This window comes from Lolium perenne, chromosome 4, assembly GCF_019359855.2.
Source record: "Lolium perenne isolate Kyuss_39 chromosome 4, Kyuss_2.0, whole genome shotgun sequence".
In the NCBI taxonomy this organism is placed as follows: domain Eukaryota; kingdom Viridiplantae; phylum Streptophyta; class Magnoliopsida; order Poales; family Poaceae; genus Lolium; species Lolium perenne.
In genome coordinates, this window is record NC_067247.2 from 79,221,698 (window position 1) to 79,238,710 (window position 17,013).

At 45.5% G+C, this 17,013-nt stretch overlaps 1 protein-coding gene across 1 annotated transcript; it reads left to right on the forward strand.

Annotated features, from left to right (window-relative positions):
- Positions 1 to 11,537: 11,537 nt before the first annotated feature.
- Positions 11,538 to 16,752, forward strand: LOC127293479 (CSC1-like protein RXW8). The gene is made up of 11 exons (XM_051323110.1): positions 11,538 to 11,722; positions 12,138 to 12,481; positions 12,590 to 12,736; positions 12,886 to 12,949; positions 13,064 to 13,273; positions 14,434 to 14,625; positions 14,718 to 15,016; positions 15,101 to 15,377; positions 15,456 to 15,731; positions 15,818 to 16,051; positions 16,162 to 16,752. Exons 2-11 carry the CDS (start codon positions 12,198 to 12,200, stop codon positions 16,396 to 16,398), a joined length of 2,220 nt encoding a protein of 739 aa, XP_051179070.1. The 5' UTR covers positions 11,538 to 11,722; positions 12,138 to 12,197; the 3' UTR covers positions 16,399 to 16,752.
- The last annotated feature ends 261 nt before the right edge of the window (positions 16,753 to 17,013 follow it).

The window sequence follows — 17,013 nt, forward strand, 5'->3', positions numbered from 1 at the left end:
TCACATGTATTCATCCCTGGTTATATAGGCTTATAGAACGCTTCCATTTTACACTTCAATACAACAATGAAGGTACAAAGATACAACAACTAACATGGTAGATTGGTAGCAAAACAGAAAATAATTGTCTAGAAGAAATAACCATATGAGGTTATTTGAGCCATCACTTTCCTTCCATTGATACAATTTAACTCTAAAGGAACTGCATGATAGCATCTCCGATGTATCTTTGCAACGTATTTGACACTAGTAGAAAAATGGCCTATAATCCCGGTTTAGAACCGGGATCAACCATCCGGGACTAAAGGCCCTCCCCTTTAGTCCCGGTTGTAAAACAAACTGGGACTAAAGGTCCCGCCACGTGGGCTGCTGGCGCGCGTCGAGAAAATGACCTTTAGTCCCGGTTTTTAACACCCCGGGACTAAAGGTTATTTGTTAAATTTTTTAATCCATGTTGTTATGCCCAAATTTTTTTCGCTCCTCTTTTTTTTCTGTTTTTTCAGATTTCTAGTATTTCAGTTATTTAACTAGTTTAGTCTAACTACACTTAATCTTTAACTACGCTTATAATCTCTAGTCAAATTATTTACCCGTGGTCCAACTTCCCGCTCGGTCACCCATCCTCCCACTACTCCAAATAATTATTTTAATAAACAAAACTAATGACATAATAACATGTTGTGATAATTATATTATTATTTTATTTTAAAAAAATATTAATTTTTTAATTTGTATTATAATTGTTTTTTAATATTAAATTTTTTAATAATTTTTTTGCCAAACTTTGAAAATCTAAAACAATGGCTAACTCTATGGTAATGTTTATGCATGATGAAATTATTAATTTATGCATGATGAAATTATTAATTTATAAAATCTAAAAAATCTAAACTCCAGAATTTATAGCAAAAACTAAAATCTTCCTGCTTTCATATTTTCATTTGGAATTTTGAGAATCTAAAAATTGGTTAACCGGGTAAACCCCGGTGAATTCGGATGTAACTTTTTTCCCGATGATTTTGATATATTATACGTTTTTTTCGACGTCGTATGCAAAAGTTATAGCGGTTTTACCATTTTTCAAACCTTTTTTGCAAAAAAAGTGAAAATTCAAATTTTTTAATTTTCCCTAATAGTAGGTTGCATAACATACAAGAATCTGAAAATATTTTATTTTTTGAATTTTCTATCATTTTCTTTTCTATTTTACAGTGTTAAAATAGAAAAGAAAAACCGAAAAATCCTTTAGTCCCGGTTGGTAATATGAACCGGGACTAAAGGCTTTTGCCCCAGAGACCCCCCTTTAGTCCCGGTTGGTATTACGAACCGGGACTAAAGACCCCAAACGGACCGGGACCAAAGGGTTTCCACGATGACCCGGGAACAGTATCCCTCATTGGACCCGGTTTGGTTCAAAACCGGGACTGTTGCTCCCAGGGGCTTGGGACAAAAGGCTTGTTTTCCACTAGTGTGAAGAGTCACTGACGTCAAAGAAAAAAAAACTAATCCGAGCAATGGTGCTTATGTGTTGTGCATGGCACTGTAACATATGAAGCTTTTTTTTTTAGAATTTGTAACATATGAAGCTTAACTTAATAAGAAACCCCACATGTTTTTGCACGGATTACTGGCTACATGTTGGATTTTTTTCCTGCATATTACTACATGTTAGCTTGGTTTCACTATTTTTCTTCGCTCTGAATGACATGATCAGCAAACCTCCTAATTCGTGCTCTTGCAAAGACAACTTACGTGATATTTTGTCTCTATGCAAAGATTGTTTCTGAAGCGGGAGACTTGAACTCTAACTTACCTTGGATTTAGCAGTAATTACCCACGTCTGATTGCCAATATTCTATCAAGCGAATTAAGCCCGTATCTCGTGCTAGATTAAGATTATTGGAGCTAATGTTTCAATAAAAAAATGATGGACTGATACAGAGGCCGAGTATCTCTTTTTTTTTAAAAAAAAAAAGATAAGATAATTGATAGAGCCGTGTATGAGACTGTTCGTGCCGCCCTCATGGACACAATCAATAGATATGATGACCCAACCAACATTTCAATCATTCTATGGGCGTTGAAGAAGGCACAATAGTGTGATCAGGAGAACATGCTACGAAAAGGTATCTACATTGTGCATTCATGACTTGTTGTTGCTCATTGCTTCGAGTCTGTCAAACCACATTAAGCTGACATAGGCCGATAGAGTTGGACTACAACAACAAAATGTCATGTAAATATTGTGCGAGCGAATTTAAAGCCGGTCATTGAAACATGACCATGCATTATATTTATGACCTTTTTTTCCTTCAGAAAAGCCATCTTTGTATCCAAAATTTTGCATATCTAAAGTAATTACCCACATCGAAATTGACGGTGAAGGAGCAAAAATTATATGGTGGGACACACCTATCAAGCTTGTCTCTTGGGTTAGATTAGGCTTGAGGCCTTGGTTGTGGGCTCCCATGGACATGGGCTGGTTAGGCGTTGGCTCGTGCCTATACAGTCTAGGTCAACCATTGTGCACTCTAACAAGTGGTGTCAGAGCCGTGATTGTGCACTCTAACAAGTGGTGTCAGAGCCCACGGCTAAAAAATCTGTAACATGTATAGGGTCACATGGTGTCGGGGAGCCCATGAGCGTCATCCGGGGGTCACACGTGTTGCGTGCAATGGGAAGAGTTACGTCTAATGTGTGATTGTGACAAAAAAGGACGGGACTTCAAATGTAGTATAAAATCCCTACACTCAAATGTGAGAAGGTGTTTCCCAGGACAAAATCGCCGTCCTAATCGATGCAATGGATGGCATCGATCGCATCTTCATCGTCTAGAGCTCCGCGACAAACCTAGCAAGGCAAAAGAAAATTAATATTTTTCTTTAATTTCACGAATAATACATGACTTTGAACTTAGGAAGAAATAATACTAAACCAGGGTCGCCTAACCCGGAAAGGACCTATCGGGCTGTAGTAACGCGACTAAGCATTATTCCGTGGGCTCCCACCGCCTATCGCAGAGCAGGTCGTGTTTCTCGGACCCGATTGGGCCTTGTCGGGCTAGCCCAGCCCGACGGGTGGGGGGTGGGGGTGGTCAGGCTAGGTGTGCCCAATTTGGCCGCTCGGGCTACATGTACCCGACTGTCATCAACTTATCCCCGTTCCTTTCTCCCGCAAACCCTTTCCTATCACCATTTCCCGCCATCTCATCTCGTCGTCTCTCTTCATAAATGGAACCACCGAATTGTTTTGATGTACCAATGTTTTTCTACCGCAAACTCTTTCTTGCCATGAGTGTGCCTTGCTCGGGTCAGGACTTTATGTCATCGAAGATGAAGGATATGCAAGCTTGCCCTCAGGGATAAGAGTGAATCGTTGTTGGTGCGGCAATCTTACGAAGGTGAAGGAGGCGGGGGATTTTTCAGATAAGTTTGGCATTAAGTTTTTCATGCGTCCAACTATGATCACGATGCACAGAAGTTCAGTGTCCCAAAGCCTCTAGAATCTTATAAGCATGTTGAATAGACATATAATTTGTGGCATATGTTTTTTTAATATCCTTGATTTTGTTGCAATCTCCTCCGCCATGTGCATGTGGTACTATTGGATTGACATAGAGCATCGTGAGTAGGCGGCTTAAGAGATTTAGGAAATGAATCATCGTGCATGGGCCGACTTCAAGGTGGAGGAGCATGCAGAGGAGGTTGTTGCACAGGCGAAAACAACGCGAGAGATGGCTCAAAAAAATTAAGAGGAGCAACCAACATTGGCTTGATGAGTGGGGGAAGAAACTTGAGAAACAGGAGGCAAAGTTGAAGGAGTAGGAACGGGTGCGCAAGGAGCTCCGTGAGGCGGAGAGGCTAAGAAAGAGAGAGAGGGCTCTTCAGGCAAAGGCGGCAGAAAAACTGTGACAACAAGACTGGAAAATGACCACGCTAGACTCAGGACCACTATATTTTAGGGCAGATTAGCGATGTATCTTAATTTGCGCTGTAATGTAGCGTCGTATCTTAATTTTAGTTGTAGTGTAGCGGTGTATCTTAATTTTAGTTGTATCTTATTTTCAGCTCTATTGTATCATAAGTTAATACCATAATCAAGATTGTTGAGCTCCTGCCTGTTTTATCCAACCATAATTCGTCCTGCCAAATTCTTTCCTCCAAAATTTTCCGCCAAAATGTTCTCACCCATGAGTTCCCGCCATTTCTCCTGCGCTCCTTCTACAAAACCTCAAATCGTTTTCGTTCTAGCCCAGTGTATTCTCTCGAAGATGATTCCGTCTAATTATAGTTCCAACCAATGAATTGCTGGACCTATTTCTCTGCCTGCTTTAGTTATGAGTGAAAAATGTAGATTTTGAAGAACTCCCCAGTAGTGTCACGCACCTCACTGCGGTGGATAATACATTTTCTAGGTACATATGGGTCCACCCTCCTCAACTGATGCTTGATCGAACACCCGAGAAAATACGACAAGAACTTCTCAGGTTTCAAGCAAGACTTCACAAGCAAACACCCAAGAATGATAACGAAAGGGAGGAGCTTGAAAAGTGGCCTTTCTTGTGGGCCGAGTCGAGCAAGGATGAAGATGATCTATTCATGCCAAGCAGCAATGGCAGAAGTGTTGCTTCGTCAATGGCAAGAGCGCTGCCTCGTCGAAGGGCAAAAATGGTGCATCGTCGAAGGGCAAGAGTGCTACCTCGTCGAAGGGAAAGAGTGTTGCCTTTTCGAAGGGCAAGAGTGCTGCATCGAAAAAAATCAACGACGATGACGCCTTCACAGGGCCGGCCCTGACCCATGGCCACCATGGGCAACCGCCTGGGGCCCAGGCCAGAGGGGGGGCCCAAGATGGCATCTTCTTTTTTATTATGGGCAGAAAAAAAATGTGGCAAATGCTTAATGAACAGGCTTACTGAAAGAACTTCAACGATCAGGGCCTTTCCGGTCCATCGGGAGAAACGAGCGATTTACTGTAAGTCCATGACTTAATCCGTTGTCCATTCCTTCATCTAATCCATAGTTTAATCCATCAACTAGGGTTACAATTTCATGTGAATTCCTTCACCATTAGCCACGGCTCGGCTCGGGAGCCGAAAGGAAATTGTTGTGCTGGTGCTTGGGCCGGCCGTGCTGCTCCATTGTTTGCTGCTGCCCTCAAACAATACTCCAGTAGCGTTCTAGATTAAGGAGAGTTGTGGAAAGAATTTGGGTCAGAGAAGAGGACTTGAACTTGGATTGTTTCTCCCACATGGTTGTCTGACACATAGACGCTATGCATATCAGTTTTTTTAAGGGTGGCTGATGTGTATTAGTTCCTACAAGCCATATTTTGTCAATCAAATTTCTCAATTTCCACCTTTAAGGAATATATGCTAGAGTATATATTTGGCGAAGATTCCTAATAAAGGAAACAAGAGTGTGAATCTTGATAATTGATCGCATAATAGTAATTGTGTCGCCACGCCACCACATTTTCATATAACTAAAACATCATCGTTGACAATGTTACCTGGCACGAACGAGGTTGCACAGTAGGTCTCCATTGCACAGTAGGTCTCCATGACAATGGACTATTTGCACGAGATCACTATCAACCACACAATTGAAGTGTCACTCACTATTGCGCATGAGTTCATCGCCGATAATATTGTGTATGTTGCAATGTACGGGTATTATGATAGTGTTTATATACCTAGTTATACGAATATATATTTAGGTGTTAAGGGGCCCTTTTGTCGACGTCGCCCCAGGGCCCCGAAAAATATAGAGCCGGCCCTGCGCCTTCATGTACTCTTGCTAGCCATTAATTCAAGTTGTAATGTTGCTTGTACCAATATATCTTATGCATGCATCACCACTAATCGGGGCAGCCCTCCCCAACCGTGCACCTTAGGATGCTTTGGCCCAACTAGCCTGTCGACTGGCAGACCGACCCAGATTTCGCCTCTTTTCGAGAAAGCGTGGCCCGACTGACGCCTTCCGAGAAAAGCCGCGCCCTACCGTTGCTATCAACCGATGAAGGGTCCACGAGACCAGATTTTTGGGTTACTAGTTCCCGAGAAGTCCTTTTTGAGTTAGGCATCTCGACCGGATTTTTGGGTTACTAGTTCTCGAGAAGCCCTTTTCGGGTTAGGCGGCTCCGATACAGTACTATTTCTGCCAAAGGTCAAAATCAATTATTATTCGTGGAATTAAAGAAAGAATTATTTAAAAAAATTGACCTACCTAGTGCCATGCTAGAAGCATCGCACGAACAATGCGACACGACAGGTCCACAATCCCATTCTAGCGAGATTTGAAACTGACAAGTTCGATACGTGACCCGGCTCGCTCTGCTCCCGCCTCTTTCCCTGCATCGATCCGCAGTCGGCACTCGGCCCGTGTGTCCAGTGCGCTGCCGCAGCATTGGTGCAGCTGAGTGCCGAGTGGTCAGGTCAGGGCACCTTGGTCGACATCCATTGGCACCACCAAAAACTCACAAAGTGACCAACTTTTCCATGATTGTCTTATGCATCACGCGCGGTACGCAGGGGCGGACGCACGTTGTCCCTTCCGGTAGCACAGGACACCGGGTAAAATTTCACTTTGCCTTGTACCTGTATAATAGTATAGAGCGTGACACCCCATTTTGTAGAGGGACACCGGAAGAAGCAGCATCGTAGCTACCCAGCCCACAAACGAGGAGTGGCGGCCCAAATACGTCCAGGCGGCAAGCAAGCGAACCGCACCTCATCGATCCATCCATCCCCAAAACGTACGACCACACCTCTTCATCTACTAGCAGAACTTACGCCGCACTTCCGTCCGTCAGTTTGCCGCCGTCGCCGATCACCAGATTGCATCAAGTCAGCGATTCAGCCGACAGAAAAAAGGTACGATGTAGCAGTCCTTCAATACGCAGCCTCTATTGAAATTCTAAATTCGCTCCTTATATTGTGGCCTAGGGTTTGAAACTATTGGGAATTGGACTATTTTGGAATAATTATTCTTGCTATAAGATCGCACCATTTGTGAGAGATACACATTGATTTTCAATTGCTCATCTCATCTACGGCCGGACGCGCACGCACCAAGCAGTCAGATAGAAATACAATGTCAAGTAAGTTAATCTATCTACCGTACAAACCAAGTAGCCTGCTGTTGATGTCAGCGATCTTTTTCAGAACTTGGACTGCATATCTTTATTTGTGCAAATTTAGATTATCGAAATTAATTCTGGTATAAAAATTGACATGCAGGCGAAGCTCAATTTATGGCAAAGTTTGTCAAGAAAAGGAAGATCTCAGTACAAGATGAAATAGCTGGCCCGTCACAGGAACAGAATGATGCCCCAGTTCCGTTATCGCCACATGTACAAATCTCTTCTCGGGGTATAGGGAATTCATCTCAGGATCGAGAAGAAATCAATTGGAAAGAAGAAATTGAATTTGATCCAGGCAAAAGAAGATGCATAGATGAGTACCCTCCTAATCTGAAGGATTTGGTAAGAAGAAAGTATTTGGCCAATGGGCCTTGTCAACCTCGTACTTGTGATTTTCGAGCTACAGAAATTTGTGGTAAAGATAGGAGGTTTGTTTCATAATGGTTTGATGAGTTTGAGAGTTGGCTCGAGTACAGCGAGTCTAAAGATAAAGCATATTGTTTTTGTTGCTTCTTATTTAGACCGCGGAAGAAGAAAGAAGCTGGGTATGTTGAATTTGTTAAAGATGGTTGGTCAAGTTGGAACAAGAAATATAGATTGAAGGAGCATGTAGGAGATATCAACAGTGTTCACAACCAAGCAGCAACAGCATTCACACTATAAGACTCTAAAGAGTTTGATTGATTTGTTCCCTACAGTTGTCAAAGTGCTAGAATATGTGGAAGAAGAAGACAGAGATGGCACAAACAGAAGGCAAGCATGTGGTCTTCTTGTTTATTTCCAGTCATTTGATTTTGTCTTCTACTTACAGCTTATGTCCACCATACTGATAATTACAAACACATTATCATTGGCTCTGCAACGGAAGGATCAGGACAATGTAAATGCCATTGGTTGTGTTACTTCAACCAAAAACACCTAGACTGAGCTACGGATGAATGGGTGGGAATCTGTCCTAGCCTCCTAGGTGAAGCATATTCATTTTGTGACAAACATTCCCTTTCCAAGTTAGAAATGGAAGATCCATATGTGAATCCTAAGAAGCCACGTCAAAAAACAGGTATTACCAACAAGCATCATTATCAAGTGGATTGTTTCAATGCCGTGATTGATTGGTTGCTTCAAGAGCTTGATACTCGCTTCAGTGAGAAAAATTCGAAGATCATTATCTGCTCGGTCGCTTTGAGCCCAAAGAATCATTTCGTGATTTCAATTCGGAGAATTTGATGAGTCTCGCTAAACTATATCCAAAAGACTTTGATGATGCAGAACTAAGGGACCTTAGACACCACCTATTTCTTTATATAAATGATGTCCGAGCAGATGACCAATTCTCTGGTATAAAAAATATATGTGATCTCTCTCAAAAAATGGTGGAGACAAGGAAACATATTTGCTATCCTTTGGTATATCGACTATTAAAGCTAGCGCTAGTCTTGCCAGTTGCCACTGCTACAGTTGAGAGATGTTTTTCAACAATGAGAATTGTGAAAACTTATTTGCGCAACCGCCTTAGTGACGATGCCTTGAAATACAATCTCATTTGTTATGTGGAGAAGGAAGAAATGAGGAAGGTTACCAATGATGTGATAATTGAGCGCTTTGAGGCCATGGATGAACGTAGGAAACCATTTTAAAGGTAATGGTCTTAACTTACTAATTTAGTTTTAGTACACAATTTATTAAATATATTTCTAAGTATTTTTTCTCTTTGCTTTGTAGGCAATTGATATCTAGTGTGCATCTTTCCGCTTCCATTTGTAATCTTTTATAGTTTGTAATCTTTGGTACCTTATTACTCACTCTTCCTATGATCAACTATTATTTCAACTGGGCATCCCACATCCGATTTCATGTAAGCATTTTCACTTGCATCTCAGTCTATTTATATTAAATTGCTGTGTTAGTAGACTTCATAGTATTAATTGATATAATGTTGGAGATGGGATACCCGGTCACTTTTTTCCTGGGTCCGCCCCTGGCGGTACGATTCATCCACGGAGATATATGCAGCGAAGTGAAGTGACGCCTGACGCGTTAACTGTAAGCGCGGCAGTTGATTCCGACCAAGACATGGCCTGGTTGACTCCAGTGCGCGTCAGCCATATTGGCACTACGCCAGCGTCTACAATTCACGCGTACTCGTATAGTTGTACTGACCTGCTGGAGATTTTTTTACCTTCCAATAGAGAACCCCAGAAAAGTTGAACCCTTAAAACTCGTGGTAAATTTAGGCAAAACGTAGAACATGCAGCAAGTATTTAGGGCCGGAGAGAGTACTAGTTCTAACGTAAATCATACAACTGGTCAGTCATGTTACTCATGTACTTGTGTCATCTTTATTGACTCTCTTTTTTTCAATCGGGTTGACACAACATAATTTTTGTTTTCTTTAATTGCATGGTGTAAATGTAGCGACCCCATATAGGTTGTGTGTGGCGGATACGTGGTGCTACTACACAACATTTTCTGAAAAATAATATATTTTGACCCGTACGAGGGCGACAATGAAACGGCAACTAGATATATATAAGCATTTTCAAGAAAAGCTAAAACATCTTGTAATGGCGAACGCAGGGAGTACTACTGTTGTAAACATATAGCTCACTTGATTCTTTTTAGGTTGCTCACTACATATGCCACGTGGTAAACATACAACTCAGTAGTCATGTCACATTTGTGATGCGGAGTAAAAAAATGCCATTCGTGTCGACACAACATAATTTCCTCTTTTTCTGCATGGTGTAAACGTAGGGATCCCGCGTGGTGGATACGTGGTGCTATGTAATATTTCCTCGTATAATATACAACGGTGTGCTTGGTGTATGTATTTTGCGAAACTAATCTTTAATTGCCGACGTAAGGCCATGGAGGCTACCGTCGCCCATCCTGGATGCCACACGCAGATCCTCCCATAACGCAACCCTAGCCACACCATGAGACGATCGCCACGACCACCCACCTAGGCAGCCTTTTGGCGCCGGGCCTGCCGCCATCGTGGTCAGCGCCGACGGTAGCGGCGGAAGGAGAAGATGAGGAAGAGGAGTGTCGGTGGCGCGGTGGTTGGACCCCCTGGTGGTGCCCTTGGGGGTGCTTGGGGGGATGCGATGGATGCCTCTTGGGGTCTACTCTATCAGTGTTTTCTCCAAACATTCTAGATGGCCCAGATCCCATTCCACCATGCAAAACCACGCATCTAGTTTCTCCATAGTTCATGCCTTTTATTTTTATTTTTAACACGAGGCAAAAACTTTGCCCCATCCATTAATTAAGTAGAAGATGTTTTTTTAGAAAAAAATCGGACGAAAATCTACAACAAACAGCCAAGTCCACACCCACAAGTCCACAACCACCCACATGCCACCATGAGGGGCACATCCAGCCACCCTAGCTACCCTCGGAAGCAGAAAAGCGAAGCTCAAGCAGGCCTATGCTAAACAGATGGCTCCTCGGGAAGAGGCCAACAACTCCGAAACTGAAGACGAGCCCTAGAAAGGAGATGCGCCGAATAGGACCTTCACCGCCGGACGGCCCCTCGAGGTCATCACTCATCGTACACCGCCTAAGGCACCTTTCACTTCACACCAAGAGAAGACCAACACGCGATGCCTATCGCTTGTTACTCCACGTGTATTTGCTGAATGTAATAAAGAATAATACCATTTGTGTCAACACAGGAGAATTTCCTCCCTTTTCTGCATGGTGTAACGTATGCATCCCGTACAAGTGCTGCGTGGCGGGCACGTGGCGCTACACCACATTTTCTCGTGTAATACAGCGGCCGTGTCTGGTCTACATACTTTGCCAAACAAATCCTAAATTTGACACACATCAACGTACTCCAAAAAAACAATTAGTATTGAGGTAGCCTGCCTGCCGTCTAGCACGGTCAAAGTTTTGCTCTTCCATGAGACGGGAATATATGGGAATATGGGATAGGATGGATGGACGATGAATGCACGGAACCGCGTCACGTCCTGATCCTTTTGCGACTTCTTTCGGCGATGACACGCAGATAGATATGTGAGAGTGACCTCGGAGAATATATGATACTCCTGCTACGACTGAAAGGAAAAGGATAAGGATTTCCAGATGATGAAGATGAGAGGAAACTGAACTACAGCACGGTCAACTTCCCAACCGAGAGATGAAAAAAATGGTTTCTTTCGTCGCTGCCCAAACTCCAAACGTGGCAGCACTTGTTGACTGGGCCGTCAGATGGCGCAGCACGAGATGTAATACGGGTATGGCCCAGCCATTTAAATGGGCCTATGGATCGGAACCTTTGAGGCATTACAGTTACGGGCCGCCTAGGGGCCCAACCAGCCCTGCGTTACGCGCCACGTGTCAGCAGGTCCCACGCGGGCGGCTGCATGCAGAACGGGGACGAAGCGCGACGCGACGGGCCCCCACCACAACCGGGCGATCGGCCAGCGCACGTACGGTTGCCTCTCCGCCCTCGGCGACAACTCCGCCAACGCCTCCCGCGCTGCCGTCCCCAAGGGGCACCGGCCGGCCGGCGACTCACCGCCGTCGCCGTACGTCATCTCCTCCTCGTCCCCGCCATCGACGCGGCGCCAAGGTTCGTACGTACATGCACGACCCTGACCGATCGAATCCACCGATCCGGCTGTAACACCATTTCTTGGGGCTCGCCGGCTCCGGCGCATCCATGAAAGCCGATCGTCCCCTTAAGCGTCCGCTGTGAGCGTTCGATCTGGGGACATTTTGTATTCGATCGACTGCCTTGAATTTAGGAGTGGCTTTTCTGAATGGTGTCTAGCACGTATGATTTTCGTTTGTCAAGACATTCACATTTTGGTTTCAGAAGAAAAAGACATTCATATTTGGTAGGGATTGATCGGACAGAGATCAATGCGATTTTTTAAGTTGCCAAGAAAAGCGATGCCAACGTGCGAAATCGCGTGAAATGCAGTCGGTTAAGTTAGCGCATTATGGATCTTTTTACACGTCTCAATGTTAATTTTTGCGCGCAGCCCGTTCATGGGTAGATGGTCGTCAGGCAGAGATCGAACAAGATCGGGTAGCGGCGGGGGATGGAATTAGCTGCCCTTCTGACGTCGGCGGGGATAAACATCTCCCTCTGCATCCTCTTCCTCAGCCTCTACTCCATCCTCCGCAAGCAGCCGCACAACTTCGGCGTCTACTTCGGCCGGCGCCTCGCCGAGGCCAAGTTCCGGGACCAGGTCGACTACTTCTCCTTCGAGAGGCTCCTTCCCACTGCCGGCTGGATCGTCAAGGCCTACTGGTGCACCGAGGAGGAGATCCGACGCGTCGCGGGGCTCGACTCCGTCGTCTTCCTAAGGCTCTTCATCTTCAGGTTTTCACCAATTCTTCTTAATTTCATCGTCATATATTTTTACACATTTCGCTTGATTTCTGCGTGCTGACAACAACTCTTCTGCTGCTTGCGTGTATATATGTGCAGCATACGCATCTTCTCCATCACGACTTTTATCTGTGTGTTCATTGTGCTCCCTGTAAATTACCATGGCCAAGAAATGTCCCACACGCATATTCCAGAGGAGTCGCTCAATGTCTACACCATTGCAAACCTCAAGGAAGGATCACCAAAGTAAGCTCACCTTCGTGTTGCCATATCTACTGCAACTAACATGATAACATCCCGTTACTTTACTTCTCTCTTTTATTTCACTAGATTCAGGGTCTTCGGTTACTCAATTCTTACATTATCATCACTAACATATTGCTTCTTTCGTGCAGGCTCTGGGTGCATTGCGTTGCTTTATATATCATAACAATCGCGGCTTGTATTCTTCTTTATCAAGTATATATAAGACCCGTTCACAATGTTCATGCTACCAAAAAATTCTTGCCCACAAGTTCCACCAGGTTAAAACCAGCTACTTGTTGCAGCTGATTATGAATGTTTATGTTGCAGGAGTACAAGTATCTTTCAAGGAAAAGATTAGCCCATATTACAGGATCAACGCCAAACCCGGGTCATTTTGCGGTGCTTGTTCGTTCCATTCCCAAGTCAGGCAACGAGCTTCTTGATGACACCATCAGAAATTTCTTTGTTAACTATCATGGAGCTAGCTACTTGTCACATCAAATGATCTATCGGAAAGGGAAGTTGCAGAAGTTTGTGGTAAGAATTCTATGCGGCAGCGGTAGACATGCTTTTTCACATATTGCTGGGGAGTGAATAGCATAAAACCACCACTTTGATGGTGAAATTTACCGAACACCACTACTTTACGTTTGCGGGACAAAAAACCACCACATTTTGCTCAGTTTTTTGCGAAATGGGCTAAACCCGAATTGAACATGAATTGACAGGGATTATGACATGTGGGGTCTGCTGTAAATACCGGGTCCCACATGTCAGCTCAATTAAAAAAATCTTAAAATCCTAAAAAAACAAATGTGAGAGATGGAAGGCCCCTGCCGCCCATCTCCGGCGAGGCTCCGGCGACGCGCGAGCGGAGCAGGGCCGGCGGCGCGCGGAACAGGGCCGGCGGCGCGAGCGAAGCAGGGCTGGCGGCGCGCGGAGCAGGGCCGACGGCGCGAGCGGGGCAGGGGCTGGCGGCGCGCGAGCAGGGCCGACGGCGCGAGCGGGGCAGGGGCTGGCGGCGCGAGCGGAGCAGGGGCCGGCTGCGCGAGCGGAGCAGGGCCGGCGGCGCAAGCGGAGCAGGGGCCGGTGGCGCGCGGCTGCGGACGAGCCCTGGCCGTCCCCGTCCCCTCCCCAGCCCCGTCGGCGAGCACGGGCGCGCGGCAGCGGCGCTTGTGGATGCGGCGGCGGCGCACTGGGATGTGGCGCGGGCGCTGCAGGGGCGGCGGCGCGGGCTGGGCATGGCGGCGCGGGTGTTGCGGCCGGAGCTTGCGCCGGAGGCTGAGGGCGGCGGCGCCTGGTCACGGGAGAGCCTCCCCATTTTATGATTTTTGGGTTTTTTATTTATTTCTTAAACTGTCCATGTCATCACTTACAGCGGGCCCTAGTTGTCATATTTCCTGTCAATTCGTGTTCAATCCAGGTTTAGCGCATTCCGCAAAAAACTGAGCAAAATATGGTGGTTTTTGTCCCGCAAACGTAAAGTGGTGGTGTTCGGTAAATTTCACCATCAAAGTGGTGGTTTTATGCTATTCACTCATTGCTGGGACTCAAATTATGTACTGTCACTTGCCGTTGTATACACAACTTTTGTTCATGTACTTCATATTCAGATTGACATCAAATAGGTCCATGTATATGCCCATTGTGTATTTTCTACTGAGATAATTTTCTCAAGACTCGCTTAATTTTCGCAGGATAATGCAGAGAGAGCATACAGGAAATTTGTAAGAGTAAAACTTTCGGTATTTGACCAGAACGTGCGGTCAAGCTTGAACAGATGTGGTCTCTGCGGAGTACGTGCTTCCTCGTTTCAGCTTTACCGCAATAAGTTCGTCGATGCCAAGAAGTCAGACCTCACTGATCCAGAAGTAGTCGAAGCTCAAAAGGTGATCATTCCCATGATGCCATTGTCACTTGATCTCAAAACAACATATATATTGTCGCACCATATATGATAATTCTGATTTCTGCCGAACAGGACTGTCCAGGTGCTATAGTGTTCTTCAAGACTCGCTACGCGGCAATTGTCGCTTCACAAGTTCTCCAATCTTCGAATCCTATGCTATGGGTGACCAATGCGGCCCCGGAGCCACGAGACGTGTACTGGTCGAACCTCTGGATCCCCTATAGGCAGATCTGGCTCCGGAAAATAGCGACACTCTCAGGTAGTGTCTTTTTCATGTTTGTCTTCATCGTCCCCGTCGCATTTGTTCAGAGCATGATGCAGCTGGATCAGCTTAAGAGGATGTTCCCACACCTGAAAGGTACACTGAAGACGTAAGTTGAGAAGCTCTCTGTTAATTTAGGTTTCAGGTTTGCAGATGAGCTTCGTTTTCCTTCACTGATCACCTTCTTGTCCAGGTCTTTTTGCGTCAGAGTCATAACGGGATACCTCCCTAGCGTTGTTCTGTTGCTGTCCCTGTACACCGTTCCTCCCCTGATGATGCGCTTCTCGTCGATCGAGGGTTCGATTTCTCGCAGCGGAAGGAAAACCAGTGCGTGCACCAAGATCTTGTTCTTCAACATCTGGAATGTGTTCTTTGTGAATGTGCTGTCAGGATCTGTGCTCAATCAGCTAAATGTCTTAACAAGACCCAAGGACATGCCATCTATGCTAGCTGAGCTGGTGCCGAAACAGGTGACCATGTTGATTCCTTAGTGCAGGATCGTCTGATGATAAAAACATGATTAACTGATTGTGTTGTGCTTTCGGCAGGCAACATTTTTTATCACATACGTCCTCACATCAGGCTGGGCGAGTCTCTGCTCCGAGATACTGCAAGTGTACAACCTAGTGTACAACTTCTTCAGGAGATGCATATTTGGTTACCTGGACGAGCCGGGATACGTTTACTCTTTTCCTTACCATACCGAAGTCCCAAAAGTCCTCTTGTTCAACCTGCTTGGCTTCACGTTTTCGATCATGGCGCCTCTCATACTGCCTTTCTTGCTCGTCTACTTTTGCCTTGGCTACCTGGTTTACCGCAATCAGGTGAGCATGCAAATCGTCCTTAATTGGTTATGTTTAGCTTATGATCTACGAAGATAGCATCCAAACTTTTGAATATATTTCTGCAGATTCTGAACGTGTACTACCCAAAGTACGAGATGGGAGGGAAGCTGTGGCCTATCATGCACAACACCATGGTGTTCTCCCTGGTGCTGACGCAGATCATAGCGCTGGGCGTGTTCACCATCAAGAATTCCCCGGTGGCCACGGGGTTCACCATCCTCCTCCTCATCGGCACCATCCTCTTCAACGAGTACTGCAGGCAGCGCTTCGCCCGCATATTCAACTCCTTCTCCGCCCAGGTCATCTATCAGCATAGGATGTGTCATTCCGTCGCCCATCGGCGTCTTTTCCTTTTGGAATACTATAAAAACAAATCTGTCTCTGAAGCCTGAAAATGTTGGCTTTGCAGGACCTTATAGAGTTGGACAGAGAAGATGAGCAGTCCGGGAGGATGCGAGAGATCCACGAGCACCTCCTGGACGCCTACTGCCAGTCTCCCCCGGGCAGCGGAGGCGGCGACGACGAGGTCCCGATCGAGATGATCCTGGAGGACCCCGCTCAGGAGGCGTCCAACTCCAGCCAGGAGCTCTGCGACACGGTGCAGGAGGTGGCTGGGTCCATACAGGATCACATCGAGGAGAAGTGAAAGCCAAGCCACACGATAGAACCTCTGCTGATGCATCATGCATGTGTGCTATATCCTGCTAGTTTTGGGCGTGCGTCGCCTCCGAATATGTAGCTACGACCGATGATTTGACTTAATTTATACCTGTATAGGTGTGGGTTAGCCCGAGTAGATGATGATGATTAAGATGGGGACGGCCTGTTCGCCATGTTGTAGGTACATGATTTTTTCGGGTTCTGAGGGAGCCAACTGTGCAGATTAGAAATGGCTTAAGTTTTCACGTTTTACGTTGTTGGCATCATATCACAGATGATGGTAACCTGACACATTTGAAGCGCCATGTAACGGGCTAGTCGATCAAATGTTTACCCTTTAGTGAGAATTGCTTGCTTTTTTTTCCACGTAAAACGGATCTTTATTAAGAATGTTTACTTTCTTGATACTACTACAAGGAAAAGATTAATTCACGCACATCACTACTAATACTCAACTGTGTTTGGCTAATCCCTCCACACGTAGCCTTAGAGCATCTCCAATCGCATCTCTCAAATGAGGTCCGGTCCAAGCCCTCAATGGTGCTGCCTTTGAGGCTTGCCGTTCCCACTCGCGTCTTCCATATGCGTCATCAAACAGATT